The following is a 26,262-nucleotide window of genomic DNA, read 5'->3' on the forward strand; positions in this document are numbered from 1 at the left end:
ACGCGAGCTTGGAGTCGAACTGACTGCATGTAAACCCCAGTCCTGCTACTTGCTGGTATGTGAACCTTGGGCAAGTGACTAAACCCACTCGTGCCTGAATTGCTTTCTCTGTAAACAGGGACAAGGATGACAGTACCTATGTAGGGCTGTCATGAGTACCAGGTGATGCTAACATAATTAAAGACCTTGGCGCACTGTCTGGCCCATCATAAGTTCTCAATAAATGTCAGCTGTCACCATTGTTAAATGCAGGAATGAGACACTGCAGATTTTTATTAGCACTTGCATTGACTTCCTGGGGCGGCCATAACAAAGTACCAGAAACTGGGTGGCCTAAACAGCAGAAATATATTCTCTCACAGTTACGGTGGCTACAAGTCAAAGATCAAGGTGTCACTAGGGCCACACTCGCTCTGAAGGCTCCTTCCTTGCCTCTTCCAGCTTCTGGGGGCCCCAAGTGTTCCCTGGCTTGTGGCAGCTCCTCTCCAATCTCTGCCTCCATCTCCACATGGTCTTCTCTCTGTGTCTCTCTGTGTCCTCCCCTCCTCCTGTAAGGACACTCCATTGGATTCAGGGCCCACCTTAATCCAGCATGACCTCATCTTAACTTGATTACATCCGTAAAGAACCTATTTCCAAACAAGGTCACATTCTGAGGTTCTGGGTGGACAGGAATTTGGAGGAGAGGGGCACTATTCAATCCGTAACTGTACTCAGCTACAAACATTTAACACAGAAACTGCTGTAGCCACTATAGGTCTGTTATCTTGCCTTCTGCTTGGAAACATAGAGAAGACACAGAGAGAGTTTGCTTCTAATTACGTTAATTTCTAGTTAGAAATAAAAATGAGGTTGACCGTCAAAATGTGTTTCAAGGTCTCACTATCCAAGAAGGAATAGGTCTAATTAGAGAAAACTACCTTTGGCATGTCCAGGCAACTACCCATTTGGTCCCCAGTGGGGGTCCCCACTAACCTTGGGGATGCCAGACCCACAGCTATGCCTTCTATGCAGGGGTGTTGCCCTGCTCCCAGAGGCGTCCGCAGCCTCAGCCAATGGGCTGCCAAGGAACTGTGCCATGGAACGACCTGTCCCAGCTGAGTTAAATGACTGCTGGCGGGTGGACATTCTGAGAAGATGGGATGCTGCTCGGTTAGCTGTAGACTGGTGCGGTGACTGGCTAAAAGGTCCAATTATAGAGTGAGTCTCCAGGAGGCCCTCATGCTCCCTCTAAAACCTAAACTTCTCCCCGGTCAGCATTCCGATTTAATAGCTCTTCCCTGGGAGAGCAAACACCTTAAGTGACGATCAGATCTTTAGAGATCCATTTGAAAAAAGGCTCGGGGAGAAGTTTTTGATAAAAGATGAGAGAAGGGCAGAAAGGAGCTTCTCAGATGTACACTCAGCTGGTAGCGGGACTGACTGTAAATGCATCATCTACAGAGCAAAGGAGCATTTTTGATTTACCAATGCAACCAGGTACCTTTCTCTCTGAAGCAAAAGAAAGAGAAAGTGGGAAAGTAAGTCGGAAGCATCAGAGCCAGAGCCCTGCGTCGGGTCCCACGCCCGCCCTAGTGCGAGCCTCTCACACGGCCGAGTGTGATACCAGCCTTGTTACTTTCATACAGCTTGGCCCCAGCAAAGCCGTCCTTGCTCCAGTGCCCATCTGAAGAGCGATCACTTTGAACGCTTGTGAAGAATGTGCTCTGTAAAACGCGTCGAGAGGTGGATTTTTCAACAGTAATTTAATTGTGCGCTATTTTCACCTGAGATTCTGCTTCATTCCAAATAGTGTGATGAGACGGTATAATGATTGCTGGTTAATAACCAGATATTTTCTAACCAGAGACAGCTGACCCTTGAATACCAGGGGTAAAAACCCTGACTCTTAGTACTTGGTTCTAAAAAGAGGTAACCATGAGAAAAAATAAAAGAGGTGACTTCTTACTGTAAAAGATTAGAAAACGGCCAAAAGGTAAGAAAAGAAATACTGGTGTTTTCACTCTCTTCCCCAATTAATGACAATTAATGTTTTGATGTATTTTCTTACAGTTTGCTTTCCTCGTGTGTGTGTGTGATTTTGTAGGGACATGTAAGCAGGCTGTGCATGGTATGTTCGGACCTGGTTCATTCACTTAGTAAAATATCGTGGACATTTTTCTGTGTCTACAAGCACAGACCGATTCTAGCAAAGGAAGGCCTGCAGACGACCTTCATGACCTCACTCTTTGGAGGAGGACACGGGCTGCTCTTTCTCGAGGCTGAGTTGTCTGGCTGCAGCCCACCTGGAGGATGTGGTCACAGGAGCTGCTGCTCTGGAACAGAGGGGCTGCTGGCTGGAGGGCTCAGAGGGGAGACCCCAGCGGTGAACGAGCTTGCCTTAGTGCGGGTGAAGCTTCCTCGGACTGCTCTCATCAGCACCACCTTCATCCTCCCCAAGTCAAAAGGATACTTGTCTTGACTCAGAGGATGCCCACAAATACTTTCCAAATATGATCTGCAGTTTCTAATTGTAATTTTTTTGGTTTAAGCCACTAATTGAGACAAATGTGAACTCATCCTGCTAAACAGATACTAAGAGAATATTTAGGGATATTTTGTGTAAACCTTGTGAAATAATGTCAAAGGAAACTCACAGGCTTCCTTTGACTCCATCTCAAACATTCGCAAGGCTGAAGGGTATATGCCCCTGCCCTTCTGTTTGTGAACATTGCCTGTTAACCCCCAGAGGTTGTGTATGAGCCACTGTACATAACCTAAGTCTCCCAAAGTAAGGCGCTCGTGATTTCCTTTAAATGGGTACTCATGCAGTGGAACCTCTCAGGCATTAGTGCTTACTTGATTGCATTCAGACACCACTATGGCAATGGAATGACTGCATTAAATTAGCATCAAGCACAATGAATGGTAATTGCAAGACTGTCATTTCTACAAGTGCAAAATTAATGTGTTCTGCAAACCCATCCCATTGTGTGCCACCAGAAAATCATGGAACCATGCTGCTGTGAGCAGAGCGGTGTTAATGTGCTGTGGGATTATTCACCAGTGGTTTCCCTCCCACCTTTGTCGTTGTCTCATGTTCATTCCTCAAACCCTGCCTGACCTAATTTGTATGCTCTTAGTATAGCGCTGCCAGACAGTAGCCTGGATGTACAGAGAATGTTATGGAACAATTCCTCCTTCTGGGTGGCATCTTGTGTGAATAATGGCAGCATAAACAACCCTCCATGTATTCATGAGAGTATGAATAGGCTACTTATGTAAAGCTTCTTATAAAAAGATGTACCAACCGTTTACAGGAAACTTTACCCAAATGCTATACATTCATTTAGAAAGAGAAGAGTGATTTACGCTCACTTCAATTGTAGCTTAAGAAGACTGCCAGCTCTCCTCTCTCTATCTTTCTTGTTTACAAGTGGGATGTGAAGCCACAGGCCAGTTGAGTGAATTTCTTCTGGTCACGCAGAATCACGGAGTGTATCCCGAGTGACAACATGCATATGTGTTGGGCTCCTGGAGTCAGCTGATTGGCTCTGCAGAATGTATTAGGGATCATTCAAGACTGAAATAATGCAGTGATAACAGATGCTATCAGCTGACTGGTTAGATGCGGTATCTCAGTGCTCCTGCAGCTTAGTGGAGGCTGAGAACCACCCTAAAGGCGTCCTGTGAAAGGGTAATAAGGAAGACAATGACAATAGCTGACCAGAGGGGCTTTTGTCGTGAGTCCAGCTTGAATCTAGTCTCTTAGCAGCTGAGGGAGGGAGAGGGCATGAAGACCACCGGGCAGCATGGATTGAGTCACTGCAGTGATCCATCAGTCCCAGATGGGGTGCTGACCCCCTCTGATTCCCCTGAGTGGGAGGGTCAGGCCTCAGCCCCCTTTCAGTTGCCACTTACTTTGTCCCTCACCATGAAGGCGTGATACGGCTATTTGCTTTGTAATGTTCCAGTTATTGCAAAGTTTGCTGGAATTTGGGGGAAGTTCTGCACCACACTCAGAGCTTCCTCATCTTAATAAACAACAAAGATTAGGGAATGGTTTAGAAAACCCCCTGACTAAGCTCGGAGAATTCTGAACACCTTACCCTCAGAATGAGGTATCCTTGGGTACAGCTGGAAAATCATTAAATACATGATTTGGGCTTCAAACACGTGAAAAGTGGCTCTGGAAACTGGTTCTGACTTACCTTTGTTGCAAAATGTCCCATCATACGCTGTGTGGGAGCAATCGCAGGAATATCCGTGGTACTTCTCTATGCATTTGCCTCCATTCTCACAGTTCGCCCCATAGCTGGTGCAGTGGCCTGAGCACCCGGATTTGAACCCGGACGTGACCTTTGCTCTTTCCTCCAGGTCCAGTGTCACCCCATTCATCCTCAGGGAGCGGATGCAGCCCAGGAAGCCCTGCTGGCCTCCGGCACCACCTGGGAAGACAGAAGGGACGGAGCTCAGACAGAATAACCTCTGCTCTAGCTTCTGTTTCATTCATCACACCTCCGGACCACTGCGGTGGGAGACGAGACCGCCAAGGGCATCTAGCCTTCTCACTTCCAAGCTGGTCCTGCCTGATAGGAAAGCTTGCATCTTTTCTCCCTCAGGCTATACTGCCTGGTTAAAGAAGGCTGTCTTCTGAGAAGCAATATATTTGCTACAGAAATAAACTAAACTGAACTATATGGAGACACACAAAAATTATACAAGCTGCTTTGGAAGTCTAATTGGGTTTCCTACAGAAATCTCTAAGTTCTTTATTTTTTAATCTCACAGCATTCGGTTCCACAGCCTTGTATAGTGGAAGAAATACAAAAAGGCAGACATGCACAAATTATCAAAGTTAACAAGTCAGTTAGTCAGAAGACATACATTCATTTGGAATGTGATTTTAAGTCCTGGTTCTTGTTTTAGGAAATGCTTTGTTTTGAAGTTCATATTAAGGGTTCCCAGGGCTTCTTGTCTGGGGTGGCTAGAAATTGGAATTGATAAATTTACACAGAAGTCAGCTACACCACTGTTATTACCAGGTCAGTTTAGATTTCATTGCTTTTGTCTAAATACCATTTCAAGACTTCTAACACAAAGAACAAGTTCACCGTGATTTTCTGAGTAAGTTACAGAGTTAGATGGAGGGTCATGAGCATGAAAATATTAAAATATTCCTAACAAATTTCAAAGAAGGATTCACTGGAGAATTACATCACAAGTGGGTTGTATCTATAATAACCTTATCTATGATTTTTTTTAAGCAGCTGGTACGAAAGGAGGAACTCAAGTCTATATATGTGGCTATATTTTAGAGTAACAACTTTTCTGGAAATTAAATAAAATGAATAGTAGTTAAAATTATTAAAAGAACTGTCTGATGGGAGTTTAGAAAAAATACTGTCAAAAAATAAAAGTTACTCTTTTATTGAGGACTATGTAGTAGGCACTCTGCCAAACACCTTACATGTGATATCCACCCAATTCTCACAACAGCCTGGCGGGGGAGGCATTGTTAACTTACCCCCATTGTACAGATAAGGAAACTGAGGCTTAGAGAAATTGAGTTTACTCGAGGATTCATAACTCCAAAGTGCCAAAGCAGTGTCAGATCTGTCTTATTCTCGTGCCTATGGTCTTAAAACTCTGTTCTGTGTTGATGCCTGATACAGAAGAACTTCAGGGTCTGGGGTTCTACAGACGTACGTGTTTTTGATGTACAGGTTTGGATATCTTAAAAGGGACGTGGTCAATAGGACGGCAGACTCTGGGTAAGGTTGCAGGCTGGGGATTGATTCTGATCCCTTATTCTAGTATTCTGAGAAGGATGTGATGTAGAAGACTCACCAGACCAGGCTGGTGGATCAAAGGCTTTAGCTGCAGAGATGGAGCAGCATTTGCTTATGCCTGTGAATCCTCAGCCATGAAAAACAAATCATAACTCTATTGTCTCTATAAACCCAAGATATGCAGTTCTTTCACTGGGTACATCGAGTTGAATGATGATTCCCCAGGGATTACTATATTTTAAATAAAATATTTAAATAGAGGACTAACTGAAGGGAGTCCAGTGCCCTTTTTGATCAAAGCTACAGGCTAGTAGATGGCAAAAGAAGTTATTAAAAGCAACCATTTTGACAGAGTTCCCATTTTGCAAGCTGCTCATCGGAACCGCTGTACACCTCTGGGCTGAAGAGAATTGGGGCCTTTGCTGTGATTTGGAACAATTTCAATCCATTAATCACTCTTTGTGTGTTAAAATTTCAATTTGGCTTCTATCCTTTTAGCAACTATGGCTTTTGTCCTTGTAATAAGGGCTTTCCAAAGGGTCTTTTGTTCAATAAATGCCTCGCCATTTAAATTTTCATCATTAGTCAGTTAAGACAATTATATCCTATCAAAATATGCTGAAATTTTTAAATTGTTGTTTTTAGATGTCACCCTCTCCTTTCCCCTGTTGACAAATCTAGTAGTTTTTCATGGTGGAAACCATAAACATACTGATAAGCAAAATGAAAAAGAGAATCTGTAATGCCACTCAGACAGAACTACTTTTACTTTTAGCAAAGAGCTTCTGTTTTTATCTATGCACATACATATGTGTACAGAAATCAAACAAAGGAAAACATCGGATTGCTTTGAAATTTGCTTTTTGCACTTAATATATCATAAAACATTTTCCCAGCAATAAATCTTCAACCAGAATGTCTTGTTTCACATCTGCATAGCACCCCATCGTGTGATGCACTATAACTTATTTTGTCATTCCACTAATATTGAACTTTAAAGCATATTCCAATTCTCATTTTATATGATACTATAATAAATGTCCTTGTAAAAACCATTACATACTTGTCCAGTTTTTCCTTAGAACTAATTCTTAGAAGAGAAATTGCTGGGTACACAGGCATATATACATTTTAAAGTCATATGCAATATATTTTCCTCTAAGAAGATTTTATCAATTTGTATTTCATGAGTAAGCACCAGTGAGGTACAAGAATCCTGCCTTCTCCCCACCAATTCTAATTCTAGCCAGGATCCTTTTGAATTTATAGGCTGGGGGAAAAAAGAGTTCACTGTTTCCATTTGCATTTCTTCAAACACTGAGTTGAGTAATTTTTAATGTGTTCCTCAGTCTTATTTTTTGTTTCTCCATGTCCTTTGCTTTTGGGGGGGAATAAGTGAGAATATATTTCTTACTGACTGATAACAATATTTGGGGCTTTAATTCTTTGTTATAAATTTGGCAACCACATCCTTCTAGTTTGAGTTTGCTAATTTGCATCTAACGTTTCTTTTTCCCTATGAAAGGTTTCCATGTTTCTGTAGTCACATCTATCCATCTTATTTTTATGATTTCTGCCTTTGGTATAAGGCTTATAAAGACCTTCTCTAATACAAAATAATATAATTATTCAATTATCTTTTCTTTCAGAACTTTTATCATTTTTCTTCTTTTAACAGTTTATTCTGTAATCTATTTGGAATGTATGTTAATGTGGAAACAATTCATATTTAAGGGTCTCAGCAATGGTTGTGAATTTGAAGAGATTTTCTAAAGTCTCTGTAAGCAAATGTTAATATGAAAAAAAAACCACGGAGATTTAAAAAGGGTCAACTGGCAGAGCGAGTCCGCCCACATCAGACTGTATTTCAATTATATCATTAAGGTAAAGATTTAGATACGTGTATGTCTGCTTCATTATGTGTGTACACAAGCCCTCATTCAGATTTTCCTGTCTCTCTGCCTCTCGGTCTTTGATTCTTTCTGGTCTTGTTCTTTCTGAGTTTCTGCACCTGTCAGTCTCTCTTCCTGCCTTTGTGTTTGTGTCTCTCCCCATCAGGACTGTCGACTGCTTTTGGTTAGTTTTGTAGCTTTCGCCAGATCGCTTCCTCTCTCACAGCATCAGTTTTCCCTACCCATTAAAAAGAGGCTGAACCCGATGTCTCTGGTCCTTCCAGCTCTAAATTACTCTGGTCCATGATGTACAACCTCTCCCTCTGGGCTCACGGGTCTCCCTCTACAGATATCAGCAAATTACTCTCAGTTTCTCCTACATTTCTTCTTGCTTTCTTTCCCCTCTTTGCCCTGCTGTCTGATCTTTTCCCCCTCCTTCCCCTAACTGACCATAACATATGACTGTAGTCTAATTTGCATTTTTTGCATTCATTAAACAAAGGTTTGTACTTCCCCTGCTTAATTGATAAAGGTAACTGGAATGCAATTTCTCTCTATATAAAGGAAAACCAAATAAATTACACTCTTTTTTAAGATGGGCCCTGATTTATTGAATGGGCCAGTGGAAAGTACTTTTACTGATCTAGTCAGTAGATCAGTAAAATGGTCATTATATATTATGCAAAAGATGTTAATGCACTAGAACCAGTGATCATTATTTGAGTTCAGCTTCTGTGCTCTATAGAAGTCTTTCTTAGTGACAAATGTCATAAATTGAAATAGTAGGTCTGCAAGCAAAAATGCTACTTAACCTTCGTTAATTAGAAAATCAACACATTGTCATTGGAGAGAGAACCCTGCCATGCAAGGGCTTCCCGCACATTAGTCAGACCCGTGATAATTACCCAAGGTGAGACGTGGGTTTAATTTGTAAATCATTTTTCATGTGAAATGCTATTCAAGTATTGCAATTAAAGGTTAATTATGAAAATGCTGTAACTACCCGTAATGAATAATACAACCATCAAAGGCACAGAAGATTGGGGCAAAATAATCAGGTATTAAATTAAACAAAAAGGGTGAAAATAATGATCACAACGAATTCTATAAAAACACGCTGTCCTCAGACTTGGAGCTGAATAGTTTTCTAAGGAACTAAGTTGGGTTCCAGAGTCCCTGTGTCCAGAGAGACTGGCCACTCATTCACCACAGAAAGGAATCGCACCAAAGCTCACACGCATGGATCTAATTTATCCATTTATAACTATTTATTTCATGGCTACTATGAGCCAGGCCTTGTCTGGAGGTTGAGAAGGTACTAGAGGGGAAAACACACAAAAAGTTTTGCTTTTGTAGAGCCTATATTCTTGCTGAGGGAGAGAAAAATTTAACAATAAACTCAATAAGTTAAGTATATCACGTATTAGGAGTCAGCCTGGGTTCAGTGGGATTGGGAGTGGGGGTGGGGTGGGAAGCAGGTTCTGATTTTAAACAGAGCCCTTGGGAGAGACTCCCCCCACTCCCTACACCACTGAGAAACCGACAGAGTATCCACATGCACATCTCCGGGGAGACAAAGGCAAGGGGCACCGCCCACCTGGCGGGGGACGGGGGCTGCCTCCAGGTGCTCAGAAAAGCAAAGCCACCAATCGGGTCACGTGCATAAGGCGCGAAGAAAGGCACTCCTAAAAAGATGGAGGAGACATACTTCTTGCCCACAGGTTAACAGAAATAGAATCACAAATAGCCACACTGTGGAGCCAGGCACAGCCTGACATAGGGGAGCCTGCACTGTGGCCACAAAGATCTGCTTCCGTGAGCCGGCTTTGCTGCTCCTGCCCTGGTCTTCCCAGCTCCTCCCTGGGCCTTGGGCTTTTTACGTATGAAACTGGCATAAAAACACGCACTTCGCAGGGTCATATGAATAACAGGTGATAAAACCCCCTCCGTACTAATGCTCAGTTAATGGTAGCTGTTCATCACTATTATTACCGTTATTCAGTACAAACAAAATTCTACAGAAGCACAGAGTTGGAAATTAAATATGGCTAAGATGAGTGTACACAAATATGGTACCAGAGGTAGCATGAGTGTAATGGAATGCACTGTGACACCCCCAAATTCGTATGTTGAAGCTCTAACCCCCAGTGTGACTGTATTTGGAGATAGGACCTTTAAAGAGGTAATTAAGATTAAATGAGGTCATAGGGGTGGGACCCTAATCCTATATGACTGATGTCCTTTGTAAGGAGAGGAAGAGATGCCAGGGATGTGTGCACACAGGAGAATGGCCACATGAGGACACAGTGTGAAGGAACTGGTCTGCAAGCCAAGGAGAGAGAACTTAGGAGAAACCAACCCTGCCGGCACCCTGATCCTGGACTTCCAGCCTCCAAAACTGCGAGAAATACATTTCTGTGGGTTAAGCTTCCCCATCTGTGATGTTTGTTACAGCAGCCTGAGCTGACTAACAGTGAAGGGTCAACGTTAAGCGTGGGCCAGTCCAGGCCTGTCTGAGAGAATGACCTTGAAGTCCATCTCTTAAACGCACAGTTTCCTTGAGAGGTTCAGGATTGGGATGGGGGTTTTCTTTCTCTTGTCTGCTGTGGGGGCTGTAGCTGGATTGCGGGGAGCTGGGAGCTGGCATGGAGGCAGGGAACCCACGACCGGCTGGCGTAACAGATTGGTGGGAAACAGAGCTGCGACCTCTGTGTCCAGGTGACACACTCAGACCTTGGCTCTTCTCCACGGCAGTGACTCCTGGCCCTTGTAGGTGAGGGGGCAAGAGCAGCTACGGACTGGGACGGGCTGGGCCTCCTCGAGCGGCAGATGCTGTGTTCTGTATGTGACCATTGTCTCTTAGGTCTTGACTGTCAACTTGAACCCACAGAAAATCCCCATGGAGTCAGTACAGGTGTGTAAAATAAAACCCCAGTTATCTGGTTAGGCTGACTGCCTCAGAATGGCCCAGATGCCTCAGTGGTGGAGGGAGTTAAAAGATGTGGGACCACATTACTTAGTGCAGAGCTGCATGACTGACAAGTATGGACCAGGGATGCGTCTGTCAGCCAGATATTAGACAGCATATATGAAAACCTTTATCCGTACTCAGAGAGCTGGGCTTCGGAGGATTGCCTTTCAGATAATGCTCATGAGTTCTCATTCATAGCATCATTCAACAGGATGGACTCTTTTCTTCAGTTCATTATCACTTGATGAATTTCTTACGCCCTCAGAGTAGAGGACATGCAGAATATGTGAATCCAAAATATTCAAACTGGAAGAAAACTTCAAAATAGAGACTGAGGACATACTGGGTTTCTAGTAGTGGAGGGCTCTCATATGCGTCTAATCGAGACTTGTTCTGTGATGGGGACGATGCCAGGAGGTCTGAACATAATCCGAAGGCTATGGTGGCAGGGCAAGCCTGATAAAACTTAGCTATTTCAGAAACTAATATTAACTGAATGCTAGCCGTGCCAGGTACTGTTTCAATCTTTGCATTTTTGTCTTCACTCTCAGAGATAAATATTATTACCATCCCCACTTTACAGGTGAGGAGACGGAGACCAAGAAAGTTGACTTGCCCAGTGTTACACAGCTAGTAAGAGGCTGTAATTCACTCCTAGGCTTTCTGGCTCTGAAGCCTGTACATCTTGATTCTGGGGCTTGTATCATGAGACTCTTCGACTTCCAACACGTTTCTAGGCATTGCTGTGCTGAGGTGTGGAAAATGCTGACAGAATGATACTGTCTGAGAGGAGTCATTCACCGCTTGGCAGGGTACTGTCCCAGGATGGCTGAAGCTGAAAGAGGAAAATAAAGGAGTCTGGAGCCAGAGATGTGGACACAGGGTCACCCAAACTGGTCTCTAGGTCACAAAGAGGAGATGCTTCTTTGGTGCTATCCTTGAAGTCCTATTTCTTCTTGGTACAAAAGCTTAATACTGCATCTTAAAACCAGCGCCGTTATGAGCGTGGCTCCTGGATGGAGGCAGGTTGATCATCTCTTCACGCTTAGTCTGCCAGCGCTGTTTCAGAGGACTGTGGTTCAGTGGGATGTGGGTCTTACAATTTCAAGTCCCTCACAGAAGTGGGGACTGACAGAGACTACCTAGCCAGGTCCAAATCTTAAATTATTAATAGTCACTTTATTAAACTTCAGCACAAATCCAAATTTCAAATACATCAGCTTACCACTCTACATATTTCTTTTACAAATATTTGTATGTTACTGCTCATATGATGTGTCCCGCGGGAGAGTCCTGCTCATCTTTGCAGCAAAATTAGCATCTTCTTTCTGCAGATCTTAACATATCTCATGTCTTCTCTCCCTCTTGCTCTCTTTATTTTGTTTTTAAACGTCTTTATTTTTTAAACAACTGTTATCTAGTCCCTTTTCATTCAGAGCCAAGAATCAGACGTGTGATCCACCCCGTCACCTCGCTCTCTCACTCTCAGACTCCAGACTTCAAACGAGCATTTGCAAACGCTAGTCTCAGATCAAGGCTGGATCTGTGGATCTGGGAGGGCTCCGCATAGCTCTGATCCCCAACCTCCCAGGCTGCATGAGCCTCCTAAGACAGGAGAGGGTAGAAAAAGAAGTGAGGCGTCGGGATGGAGATGAGAGGGGAGGAGCCAGGAGCTGGCAGAGAGCCTGAGGACCGCACCGCGGGGGTGCTGTGAGGTCAGGGTTGCAGGAAGGCGTGGTTACAAATGTTAAATAATACCGCAGTCAAGGCAAATGAGAAAACAGCAAACGCCTACTTGACTTGGTTATTTCTGAGACAGGCCTTTCAGTGTCGTATTCGAGATACTTACTAGTGAGAGAGTAGCCTCAGCAGGTGAAGACACATCCTTGGTTCAAGAGTCACCCACGGCAGAAGACGGCGGCCCCGCCCGTCTGGGTGGGAAGGAGGCCTTCTTGCTGTGTGTGGGGACGGGAGGGGTGCGCAGAGCAGGCGGGAACAGGAAGGGCTGAGGGGGTGGGGGATGGACTGGCGGCTCCGCGCACCCTCGGCTTTCCACGAGCCTGAGCCCGAGCCCGCGCTTCCCGGCTCAGGGTAGACAACGCAGAGCACGCCCCGCTCATCTCGCGGGAACGACGCGAACTCACGCTCCCGAGATGTGGTGGGGCCTCTGAGGGAGGACAGCGCCACCGCCTGGACGGGGAGAGCAGAACCACGGGAGCGGAAAACGGGAAAAAGAACCCAACGGACCCCCTTAATCGCGGTGCTGACATGAAGGAGCAGCAAACTGAGCATCACGATACCTTCATGATCTTGGAAACGTGGGGGTGAGGACAAAGTATCGTGAAGAAGTGGCTGGAGATTGTGAGGATGAAAAACCTGTGATGGCCGAAGAGCATTTCAGGGGTCTGGAATATTGGGTCAATAAACCCTCCTCAAAGGCAACAGGAAAGGACAATGACATTAAAGGCCTGAAAGAAAAGAGTTGGAGGGTAGATGAAATGCCAACACTTACACAACAATAACCTCAGGAGAAAAAAGAGCGACTCAGGAAGGAGCTCTTTGAAGAAATCATGACTCAGAATTTTCTAGAATAAGCAAACTAAGACTTCAAAATGAAGTGCTGAACGGGGTAGATCAGAAGAAACTGCCCCTCCTACACCTGCAGTCGTGGTTCCTACCGAACCGCAGATCCACAGTCGTTTTCACACAGGAGTCAGGAAGCCTGAGAACACGGATGGCAAAAACCCCATGTGTTCGTTTTCACTAACCTCTAAGAGAAAATTAGCGTCTGCTTCAATGAGGAATGCAGAAAAAAATCACAGCAGCATTAGCAGCTTATGTGTCAGTTGAGAGAAGAGAAAAATCACATATTTTCTATCTTGTAGATTTTTTTGAAGTATCATTTATGATCATGATGAATTTGAAATCATGAGTTATGAGTTGTTATGAGACCCAATGCTAGGTCTTGCTATGTGAAGTGCTAGTAACAAAGCACAGATATTACCACTGTAAAACAAATCTGCTGTTTTTAATACTTTGATAAACGTGCTGGTTTCTCTTGTAATTCTGTATCTTTTATTCATATAAGACATCACTCTGAGAAGACAGACATAGATTTTACCAAAGTGGCCCCCAAAAGGTTAAGAACTGCTGCATAAAAGTGAAGTTAATAAATATTAAGGGCGGTTTCATATCTATCAAAGGTGTACATATCTATCAAAATTCATCAAATTGTACATCTGAAATATGTGTAGTTTACTGTACAGGAATCATACCACAATACAGGTGTTAAAAAAGGGCAAAAATATTAAAGGCAAAGAAGGACAGGTTCAGGATTAAGAATGTCACATCTAACTTCTTGGGAGCAATATTGCCTATAAAAGACAAAGGACTGGTACCCTCAGTGTTGATTGAAAGTTGGGAAGCAGTGGCAATGTCTGTAGGCATGTGAGGTCTCAGGAGGACTCACCTATGAAGTTTTAGAAAAAAAATTGCTCTTAAGTAAAAAGCAAAATGAATCCAAGAGGAGGTAAGATTCAGGAAATAAGAGTAAATAGTCATGCTTTCTGATAAGCAGTGAAAAATAAGCATATTCATAAGATTCTGCAATGAAAACTCAGATAACATCAGTGCAGCAGGAAGCGAGGTGGGAAGGAGATCAGAGTGTTCTTGGTCTCTTATTCAGGAGAACAGAGGTATCGATTTGTTTTTGTGGATGACCGAGAAAAAAAAAGCCTAAGTGTGAGTCTTAAGAAGTTAGGCATAGCTGCCGGAGGAATGAATGTAGCACGTACAACTTTCAAATCAGGAGAATAATATTCAATTTCACCAGGGGAAAGTAGATTGGGGGGACGGTGAGGTGAGCAAATGAAGAAAACATAGTAAATCGAAATCACAGGGTAAGACGGCAGAAAATATACCCTAATATAACAGTAGTTACAACAAGTGAATAAAAAGACAGGGATGCTCGAATTAGATTTTTAAAAGACTCAGCGTTATGCAATCTAAGAGACATATTTAAATAAAAGGATCCAAACACCCATATAAAAACACCAGGCTGATATTAACAACAAGAAGAATTACAAAGTAGTTTTAAGAGCAGAAATAAAATTGTGAGATGAAAAACATCAGAAGGAATAGAGATGGAAATGACATGTTTGCATAAGGGACCATAAATCACAAAGATCATGAACACATCTAGCTAACGAAACAGCCTCGAGTAATTACAGAGCTACCAAGGACAGAGCTATTGACAGAAACAGGTAATTCAAGCCAGAAAGTTTGAGGTTTTACCCTCAGGATCTGATCAGACAAGCAGTACTTAGTGAAATGAAGTAATGCACAGACCCTGTGACTCAGTAATTCTGCAGGACACACACAAACACATGTGCACACACACGAGAAAACCTCACCCAGATAACCGGGACACACACAGATATATTCACTATTCAGTGATTTGCGGTAGCAGAGAGTTCGGGGAAACTTCGGGCTTTCATCACTAGGGGATGGAATAAAGCGTGGATATACACATAATGAATGAAACTACACATAGTATTCACAGAGCTACACAAATACATCTTAAAAACATAAGGCCGAGTGAAAGAGTAAGAAACACAATGAGATTTTTAGTGCAAAACTATTTATATAAATAATGACACATGAAAGGCAATACTATTAATTTTCCATAACACAGACATCTTTTGAACAAATATATAGACGGTGGGGCTGGAAATGCATTCAAGTGGGTGCCCGCGATGGGGAGACAGTAGAATTGGGAATGGTGCAAAACAGATGAAAAATAATAAAGTGAAATTAAAATGAATGAGGAACACTGCCAGGATGTGACAACAGGACCATGAAATGAAGAGTGTGTCCCACACAGTCCTGCACACCAGGGGACCTTGAAAACGATGCTGGTGAAAGAAAAGAGGTTAAAATGCAGCGCTGGGTGGGAAACAACTCTGTTAATTTAAACTAGAAAAAGTGGATGGCTTTTCTCGCTCTGGTGTATCACAGGAGGCACGGTGGGGCTGTGAGTATCCGTTCCTTCCTCAAAGCTGTGTCACCGATCCCCATTTCTTTATTACAATCTTTTTCTGAGTGACAGTTACCATTTATTAGCATGAAGTTTAGTCCAGTCCTTGCTGAAAGGATAAAAAATTCATATGAGAAATTATTTGATAAATATATTTAAAAACTTTTTTTCCATACTGATTTCAAAATTGGTGCCTTTACGTTAAAGTGCCTTCTCTGGATCAGACCATGCCAACTGTCATGAGAAGACTGGAACAAAAGACCACGGCGTTTGTTTTGTTTTTGTGGCACGTGAGCTGTTTTATGCAGAAGGCGAACAATAGGTTTGGTGGTTTTCTTAGGTTCAAAATCTCTCTCTAAAGTGGGTCGAGCTCAGTGGTAGAGCACCTGACTGCAAAATCTCTCTTGTTTCTAAACACGTAACCTCTGCCTCAGTAGCTCAACACCTACTTAGCTGACCACCTTTGGAAGGTTCGAAGGAGGTTAAAAGTACATTGTCAATTTGATTGTGTTGGGAGCACAGGCAAGGAAGGTAAAAAATGTATCTATCATAACTTACTTTATATGTTAAACTCTAACTGTAAGATAGACAGCTGGAATTGCGACAGTTAATTAGTTGTGACCGAGAAAAGGCAAAGGGTGGGAAAACACATGATGACTATCAGTGTGGAAGGGCGCCCTCTGCCTGTGAGGTCGGCAGGGCGGGGGTACTTGTATTGAGAAGAGAGCGGATGCCTCGCACGTGGCTTCACTGCGGAGCCTGGTGAAAGGTGGTCGTGTTAAGAAAAGAGTAACTGTGCTGGCAGTCCTTGAACAGCGGCAGCTTCTGTATTCGCACTTTTGCTTTGTAGATAGTTTGCTGATTTCATCTAGTGACTTTTTTTAATGTTACCTAGCACATCATTTTATTTTACTATTTCACCTATGGCAGTGGTTCCTAATTATGACGTCACTCCCTATCTCCGTTTGGGAGAGAATCAGGGGACCAGCTGTAAGGGTTGGGGCAGAAACTCTTTGCATTAGGGTCCCAACTATCATCTTGGCTACTGACAAAATGGGAAGACCTCGAGCTGAGAGAGGGAGACTGAAAACGATCTTGAGGGCCCAGACTGATCTGAGATGCTGCCTTTCATAATATGAATTTCTCTGTGACTCTTTTTTTTTTTAAGGCTTCTGTCATGCTGGATTTCAGTCTGTGGTACCTAATGAAAAAGAAGTTTCCAAAGATGACAATATGGCTGTTAACTCAGAGAAGTAACAAAAAATAGAATTCACTTATTCATTCATCCTGTTGCTCACTCGGCAAGTTCCCTGGGCAACCATCACAGCATTACTGAAGATCCCTGTTGTCATGTAGCTCACCTTCTAGCAGAGGACACACACAAATCAACGACAACGTCACAAGTTCTAAGGAGAATGTAAAATGGTAAATGACCGGCTGTGTTAGACTGAGTGGTTAAAGGCCTCTCTGAGGAAGAGTAGAGCTGAGACTGAATGACAAGGTGAAGCCAGCCTTCAAGACACGGAAGTATCCTAAATGCCCATCAGCAGACAAATGGATAAAGAAGTTGTGGTATACATACCCGATGGAATATTACATGGACATAACAAAGAATGAAGTTCTGCCATTTGCAATAATGTGGATGGACCTAGAGAACATCACGTTTAGTGAAATAAACAGACGGAGAAAGAAAAATACTCTATGTTATCTCTTTTATGTGGAGACTAAAAAATAAAACAAATACATATAACAAAACAGAAACAGATAGATACAGAGAGTGAACTAGTGCTTACCAGTAGGGGGAGGGAGGGGAGAAATAGGGGTAGGGGATTAAGAGACACAGCTTCTAAGTATAAAATAAATAAGCAACAAGGGTATGTTGTACAGCACAGGGAAATAGAGCCATTATTTTGTAATAACTTTAAAGGAAGTATAATTCATAGAAATAGTGAATCACTATGCTATGAACTTGAAACTAATGCAATATTGTAAGTCAACTGTACTTCAATTAAAAAAGGAAAAAAAAGAAGGAGCCAGCCTTGTCAGTATTTGGGGAGATGTTTCAGGCAGAGGGAACAGCTAGTAGAAATGCTCTAAAGAGGAACTGGCTTGGTGTGTTCAAGAAACACACCAAGACCACAGACCAGTTAGGAGACTAGTTACAATGGTCCAAGCAAGAAACACCTGTGGCTTTGACTAGAGTGTGACCCGTGAGAGGAGACCACAGTGGCTGCATCGGGGGCACAGTCTGGAGATGGAGTCACAGGACTTACTACTGATGGTCAGGGATGAGGGAAAGAGAAGAAATCAAGGGGAATGCCAAAGTTTGGGCTCAAGCAAGAATGGGTGGATGGTGATGTCACTGATCGAGATGGGAAGGTTGGTGGAAGAGCAGATCTGGGTCAGGCATCAGGAGCTCCTCCCTGCCGTGCTTCCCCTGTGATGCCCATTAAACGTCCAAGTTGAGATGCCGAGTAGACAGTTGTGTAAGTGGGTGCAGAGTTCCCGGGAAAAGTGAGGTTTGGAGATTTCAATTTCAGAGTCATTGGTACATAAATAGTACTGAAAGCCCTTGGACTGGACAAAGGCACTCAGAGAAATGTGTGGCCGGAGGCGAGGAAGGCTCTATGACACTCCAACATTTAATGGTCACGGAGAGGGAGAGAACTCACAGGAGAGACTCAAGTCGCGGCCAGGGAGGTAGAGGGAAAGCTGGAGAGCACATGCCATGGAATCCAAGACAGGAGAGTATTTCAAGAAGGAGGGCACGTGGGATGCTGCTGAGACGTCACGGAGAGAAGGCCCAAAACATGTGTTCTAGACACAGTTCTAGAGAGACCCGCGGCGACTCTGACAACCTCTGTAAAGGGTTTACCAAAAGAGCTAAAAAGAAAAACAGCTTATTTCTGGGCACCGTGACTGCTTCTGCATAAAACTCTCTTGTTAATCCGAGCCCTTTGTGTGCGTGTCAGACAGGGAGCCCCGCCTGGCCTGCCTTGATCTTTGCGTCTGAGACTTGTAATCCACAGTACACCTGCCAGGGCCGACTCGGCCGCCTGACCTCCTAGTCTCCCACCGCAGGCTCCGTAACTGAGAGCAGTGTGTCCTCATAGGGTGTGCACGCCTTTGTAGGGGTGGATTTTTCTATGCCTTGTGGGCAGCTTTGCCTGCAGCCTGGAGCTGAAGGTGGCCTCCTAAAGCCATCGCACTTTCCCAAATACCTGGTGGGCCACACATGAGGCCCCCCAGATGAGGGACCCTGGTACAGACAATCAAGATGGCTTCAATGTTTCCTTCAGCTTGACCAAACTTTAGACATGTTTCTTCTGACCCTAGACTCCTGACTTCCCTATTCTTCGAGCATTTTCTTAAATTCTGTCTCTGCTCCTTCGAGATGTGTATCTTTCGAAAACTCTTTTGCCAGTTTCACAATCCAGGAATTTTTTTTTTCCTCAAGGACCTGGGGGCCATGATCTTGAAAGATAAACATTCAGGGAGTTTCTGCCTCTGTCTCCTGGGTTCTGTGGGAGGGTAGAAGCCTTAAGTCCTCAGGACGGGCAACTTGCTCCAAGTTGTTTAATGGAGAAGCAGCTCTGTGCCCTCTCCTTCAGCAGAGCTGAGCTCACCCTGAGTTCTGGCCTCTCCCCCCCCTGCAGTGGCCTTGAATGAAGTCTTCCTTGCCTGTTTAACTTTGGTACAATTTTTACTTTGACAAGACGAATGGTTAAGTCTCTCGAATCAGACTGTCTGGGATCAAACCCCAGCTCTGGTCTCTTACTAGCTGCCTGACCTCGGGCTGTTAACTCATCTTTAGTTTTAGTTTCTTTCCTGCGAAAAGAAACAGGAAGCAGCAATAGCAGCTACTTCATACAGCTCTCGTGTGGATTAAATGAGGCAAATAAAGCACGTGAAGCCCTTGCCCCCGAAGTTGCCCTCAGGACATCTTAGCCCGCACGTGTGTTGCTGTTACGGACTCAGGTCTGCGGGAAATGGGAACAAGGAACGTGTTTCCTGTGCTTTAACTCCTGCAAATCGGATTGTATATTTTTTATCCTAAGGTTTTGAATACTAGAAAGAACCATTTTATTCACACACAGATTTGAATGCACTTCATGATGGGAATTCCATCTTTCTGCCTTGCATACAAATGTTGGTTTTTCTCTTCACTCTCTCGACGATCTTGTGTTTCAGATGGCCTTGGAATTACCCACTCATGATTCTAGAACACTGAGTGCATGAGGAGCAGCTGACCGAGCAAGCTATGCTGTTGAGTTTGGGGAAGTGGGCAGGTGTCTGGAGCTGTGAGCCAAGGGTAGCGCAGAGAGTGGTCATGGCACGCGAGTGCACATGCACCTACCAGTCCATCTATTAAACCTCAGCTCTGCCAGAAACTCAAGCTGCCGCTCAGGAGAAAAACTTTCCCGATCGACAACCTGCCAGAGGACCAGCAGGCTGCAGGCTCCCCTGCTCCCAGGCGTGGCTGAGTCCTTCTGAAGACCCTGCTTCTCCCATCGAAGCCAAGCAGGCCTCCCACGCAGCACAGAAGGCCCTGAAGGGGGGAGGATGATTCTCCAGCCTCTTTTGGGCGCCATCTTGCACAAAAGGGTTGGCCTCCATTATCCTCCAGAGGGATTTCAGAAGAGGTCAGAGCCAAGTGAGCTGAGCCTGGACATTTGTCATTAGTTAAGATGACTGGACCTTCTCGTTCAAGGAGCCACTTCGGGGACTGACTTCTCCCTGAAGCTGTCTGAGGTGGCCTCCAGCTCTCCTGAAGGCTGACCTCCTCCGTAAGCGCCTCCGAGCACAGCTGCACGCTCTGGCCTGTGCTGCACCCTGCCCCCTGCCCCGAAGGGCCGGCTCGCTTCTCTCCTGCGGCTCACACTGCCCAGCCCGGGGCTGGCCGCCGGGCTCCAGGCCGAGGGCCCAGCAGACCCCGGCTCCCTCCCAGCCCTGCTGCTGCTGCTTCAGCTGCCAGGACTCCCATCTCCCTGGCATGTCTCTGTGCCAAAGAGGGCTTTGGCTCAAGGCAGCCTGGCCTTGTTCGTGCTTAGATAATGACCTCGAGCATGTCTGCTCTTCTCCATGCACGGAGAGCAATCTGGCCCGTGGATGCAGGTCTGAGCACCTGTGGTTGACTGGCCTCTACCTGGCTGGCCGGGAACTCATCTCCTGCTAGTCGCTCATGCTGGACCAAAGACACGACAAAGCTTCCTGTGCTTTTCAGACAAATACCGGCAACTGCTGTTTTCTCTCCATGTCACTTTGCATTTAAAAATTTACTTGATACTTTCTAACTAAACCAGAATCATAGCTGGATTCTCATAACTTCCAGAAGACCTGTGTGAACCTTCTTTAGCTGGCAGCTTCTAATTTGATCTTATGTAAGACGCTACCTTCTGTCTTTCTCAGTGACTTTGGCGGAGGAGACGTGAGCCTGGCCTTGCTGACGTGGGCGGTGGGCAGAGGGTGGCCTTCCTTGGAGTCCGCTCTGGGTGCAAAGCCAAGAAAGACTTCCGTTCTGTTATAGCTCTAAGTGAAGTATGAGCCCTTCCTTCTCCAGGACCCCACGGAGCTCTCGGGCAGCTCTGTCTCCGCAGTGGGCAGTGATGCTGGGCAGTGTTTTCAGATGGACACTCACTCGCTTTCTTGGTGAGAAAATCCCTGGGCCCTTGCATGCTGCTCTGCGGCCGCCGTGGCAGGTGAGCAGGGTGATGTCGGAATGATTTTGGATGTCAAGGGGCATGTAGCACATGAATTCTCCTTCCAGGCTCGTAGGCGGAAGTGATCCAATGTCAGGTCAGTATTTCAGGAAGGAAGAAATGAGACCGTTGGAAGTGAGTTCTGTAGGAGGGGGTAACTATTACATGGAGGAAGAAGAAAGCTAAGGGCCTAATAGGTGAAGGAAAAGGTAGAGAAAGACCTCATCTTCAGTGAGCACTGGCTCTGTGCCGGGGACCCTATCACATCTCCTCCTGACATGCAGAAATTGTATGCCTATTTGCCAGAAATATAAAGTAATGTGTCAGTGGTCTCTCAGCTGGCAAGTGGCAGAGGTGGGATTCGTAGCCCACACTGTTAGCCACACGACACTGGGAAGGGTCATCTCTTGGCAGCTCAGACCTCTTTCAACCACTTCTAAACACACAATCATAAATGGTTCAAGCTGGAAGAAGGAAAGTTTGGGGACAACTAAGCCAACTCCTTTATTAGACGAAAAAAGAGACTTGAAGAGGAAAAGTGGTAGGACGTGTTATTAAAGTTGAACTGGGAACAATCTCCTGGTTGCCTGAATCCCTGCTGAACAGTCTTGGGATGACTGGCCGCAGGATTTCATAGCTGTTGAACTTGTTTTTTTCTTTTCCTGGAAACAAGCCCCCTCTCCGCTTCCCCTGGGGTAGACATCTATTAAAGAACAATATTTTTCATACTGGCTCAAATAGCTTGTATCTGGGAGATATGCCTCATGCCCACATCTCAGATAATGGGAAATTAGACACTGGGACAGGAGGCTTACTCTTTTTCATCAAGTGAAAGGAAGTCGCTGACTCATCACGTCAGCCCCCAGTTCCGAAGCCTCGCTCTCCCCAAGGTCACCAGCGGTTTCACAATTACTAAAGTCAAAGAGCATCTTCCTAGCTTCATTTTACGCCTGACACTTGAGATTATTTGTCAATAACAAGCGAACAGTTTCGTGAAACTCCCTCCTCCCGTGACAGCCCCTCTCTTAGCTTTTCTTGCTTGTTCTCTTCATTCTTCTTCCTGAGATGCTATTTTTCTGCCTGTCCCTTGAATTTAGGTGTTCTGTGGAACTCAGCCCTCAGCCCTCTCCGCTTCGATTTTATAAGCTGTTCCTGGGTCATCTTGTTTAGGAGAATCAAGATTCTTTCCAAGACCGTAACAAATGCTCACCCAACCCCTTTTCAATTTACAACTTAATTGGTCTCCCAAATTCTTGGAAACAACCTATTCAGTAAACAGAAAGGGATAAAAGTAAAATTGGGCCTCTGCATCCAGGGATATCTCAGAAAAACGAGAACCTGGGTCAATTAGATCACTTGTTACAATGAAAACTAAGTAGAATCTAACCAGCATGCCTGGGATAAACAGGATTTAGGAAGAAACTTATTCTGGGTAATCAGGGCAACACGTTTTGATAAAGTGAGATTTGCTCACAGTATTCAGCGGGAATCAGCGGACCTGATGTTTAATAAAAACAATGAAAAAGCAACATGTAGTTCTGAGAACTCTAACTGGAGGGGAGGATTGGAAGGGGCTGAGTTCTAGCTGGAGTGGAGGCATCAGTATTTGATTTCAAAATCTGTTCCTGGCTCCTGGCTCTCGTGGCTTGTTGTCAAGTCAGTCTTACTTCCGAAGCCAACTCACTGAGCAAACACTTTTGTAGTTTGCCCACATCGCACCAAAGGAGCGGCTGCCTAACATTACTTGCCTTTTTGTGACTTTCTAATGTTCTTAAAGCATCCCATTTACAGAAGACACTGAGGGGACTCTCACCCCCACCGGGTGGAGCCAGCGGCCAGCTTATGTCTGGTGTTGCTCCGTCTGAGATCACTGCCGCCAACTGACTGGATGGCTTCACCCCCGCGCTCAGAGAGGGGAGGTCTAAGGTGCGACAACTGCCACAGATTCCTTTGAGCTTGCTTCCTTTTCTCATCCAATGTAGGAAAAAAAGAGCTAATTTCCTAAAATATTAGTATTCTGGAAAACAAAATTTAACTAGCCATGGAAACAGGTATTGATGGAAAGGAACGTTAGGTTCAGTACGAATGTGTCGTAAGCAAAGACTAGACTGTGAGGCTGGGTCTGCCTCCAATGTTTAACTTTTTGCTCTGTTTCCATTTCTCTTTGGTGCTGATCTCTTGCCCATGTGGAAAGATGCTGTGTAAGGGGAAGTCTAAATCTTCCTCTGCCTTGAACCTTGAGGCTGGGCAGAGAGAGGAATGGATTTCTACTTATTTCAAGTGAACATGAACTTAGGGAGCCCATTCCTTTCCCTCCCTTCCTTCCTTTCTGCCTTTGTACAGTTACAAAGTGCTCTCAATCATTAAGGAATTTTATGCAGTTCTAAAACCACAAACCTAAAACCGTACAGATCAGAGACCTCAGAGATGACCTAGCCCACCCTCTGATTTTGTGCACAAGGGCCGCGAGCTCCAGAATACAGAGAAGGAACCAGATTTGGGGCTCCTGAGTCCTCTTCCTGGTTCCGTTATGTCTTAGAAGAGGCCGCCAAAGGCAAAGACACTTACTTTTGTAAAAATCTCTATTGGAACCCTCTGTAGGCTGCTTTATTTTTTCCATTGGGTAAGTTATCACAACCAACAGAGAAGTCCCCATAGCCGTTCCATCACTTACCAACAAACAGCTGACTATAGAGCTCCAGGCGGGTGTGGCCCTCCGTGGGGGCCTTGCGGACCTGCCGGGGCAGCCGGTCCACCTGCAGGCTGGCCTGCTTGACATTCCTCTCCGCCGTGACCCGGTGCCACTGGTCATCGTTGAGCGGGGAGGGCGACCTGACCACAATCTCCACTGGCCCATTTCCGACATCAAATGAAAAGGACACTTCCGTGGCAGCTGGAAGAGCAGAAGGCATGAAAGGTGCATGAATATTCCCTCCAAATACCAAACAGCAGTGAATTCTAGAGGAAAAACAAAGCCTGGAGGGAAAAGTAATCTAAGCTCGTCGTTTGCTGCAAAGGTTCAATGCAAATCATTTGAGGAAGGATAAAACATCAATCCATTGCTAAATGTTAACAACCGAGGGGTGGAGAATAAACTCAGATTGGGGGCCACGTATACACTCATTTCCTTACTTTATCAAGAAGCTACCATCATTGCCGCTTCTCAAATAACAAACTGAAGACTGGAGCACTCTTAACACAAGTCGAGTGTCTAAGATTTAATGAATCAGGATCTGAACCAGGCTCGTCAGATTTCAGAGCCTGAGATCTTTTGACTCTACGTGCAACGTGACTCTTCAGGAGCTCCTAGGGTGCGACTTGCAGCCTTGGCTGCCCCTTAGAGTCACCTGAGAGCTTTACAAAACACCTGAGTCCAGCTCCATCGCTAGGGGATCTGATTCAGTTGGTCTGGGATAGCCACTGGTATTTTTTTAAACAGCTCCCTGGAAAATATTAATATATAGCTAGAGTTGAGAGCTACTGCTTTGGGGGGAATTCATGAAATTCTATTCCCTTAATCAAATCCTTGAAGTTCCAACTGAAAGTTAGGGAGCTACGAATTGTGGAGGCGATGAGGATGACACATATCTTTTTTGGACTGCTGTGCCTGTGCAAAATGTAGCTCCAGATTCCTGCGGAATAACCCCTTACCCGAATCGTTTGCTGTAAGCCTTGGCTATGCCCCATCTGGGATGTCGGCTCCTTCTCATAGCCTACCATCCAGCACTGACCACAGATCGTCTTTTTCTCACAGATCTCCCCATCAACATCCTTCTTTAATAAATCACCTTTCAACAATGCAAAACTGGATTAAACAGTTGCTTTGGTAACTCCAGTTGTAAGTAGCTTTCTTCCTTCACCTTTTAGGTTTTAAGTTCCTCAGTGACCACCCAATGTTTCATAAACACGTGTATATTTTTCTTGTGATTGGCAAGAGAGGCAGTGTAACATGGAACAGGCACATGGGTCCCAGCTCCTTAGCTTGGTGAATTCCTTCCGACATTAAAGACATCCCCCACTACCGGATTTGCTCACTTAGCTTAGAAAGAGATTCAGCCCCTCCATCTCCCAATACACCTCTGCCTAATCTCTAAGCAGTTTGACCAAATATCTGTCTTTTTTTCCCCTCTAGGATAATGAAAAATTCAGCTCCTTTGGACTGGTACCATTTTTCGATGCTTTGCAAGCAATCAAACTTCTAATTTAAAAACCGCAGTGGGCCCGATTCTCTCAGGACCCTAGACTGTTCCCCGCCGCTGGGTCAGGACCCTCTGAAAGCTGCATTAACTTTATTGAGCTACAGGGACATTAGACGCAGAGCTCAATTTAATCAATCTAATTGTACCAAGGAATTTTGATCCTTTACATCATTAGAAAGAGAACTTTCATTTTAACACCTGTGGTGATTGCACATGTGCTCTGGTAAAATATCTTCTCCAAATTAGGAGCTACTACCTTCAGGGGTCATTGTGTGGTCAAGGTTTCAGTGGAAGGATGATCAGAATATGAGTCAATGATCCTATGACTTCACGGATTGAATGACCTTTCCCTGAATTTCTGGTGTGGTCAGTGGGGAAAAAGTGCCTCAGTTTTAAGATGGAATCTGTTCTGTTCTTGCAGCGCTGTGTTTTAGCAGATGCATTTTTAAATGTAAGTTGTCAGAATAGCCAGAGAACAAGGCGTCCTGAGCTAAGGAGGAAAGATTGTTTCATTTTAAAGGCATCAACAGCCATCAGGGAAACACAATTTAGGGATAAATTGAGTTTAACCCTAAGGTTTGACTGGGAGGGATTAATGCTGCTCTAATTTCCTCTCCTCTCCTCCTGCTATGAGGAATTTTTGTTCGGGTCTTTAAATTGTGACCATTTGGAGAAATTCCGAGGACCTGCAGTTA

The 26,262-nt window shown here is 44.7% G+C and overlaps 1 protein-coding gene across 3 annotated transcripts in view; it reads right to left on the minus strand.

The window, feature by feature from the left end:
* Nucleotides 1–26,262, minus strand: part of CNTNAP2 (contactin associated protein 2) — a 1,833,097-nt gene that overhangs the window by 187,971 nt on the left and 1,618,864 nt on the right. For all 3 annotated transcript variants that reach the window (XM_064487267.1, XM_064487269.1, XM_064487268.1), the window contains 2 exons: nucleotides 24,043–24,261; nucleotides 4,191–4,427 (listed from right to left, as the gene is read on the minus strand). In XM_064487267.1, coding sequence (XP_064343337.1) covers nucleotides 4,191–4,427; nucleotides 24,043–24,261 — 456 coding nt within the window. The remainder of the gene's footprint in view (nucleotides 1–4,190; nucleotides 4,428–24,042; nucleotides 24,262–26,262) is intronic.

This window comes from Camelus dromedarius, chromosome 7, assembly GCF_036321535.1.
Source record: "Camelus dromedarius isolate mCamDro1 chromosome 7, mCamDro1.pat, whole genome shotgun sequence".
NCBI lineage: Eukaryota > Metazoa > Chordata > Mammalia > Artiodactyla > Camelidae > Camelus > Camelus dromedarius.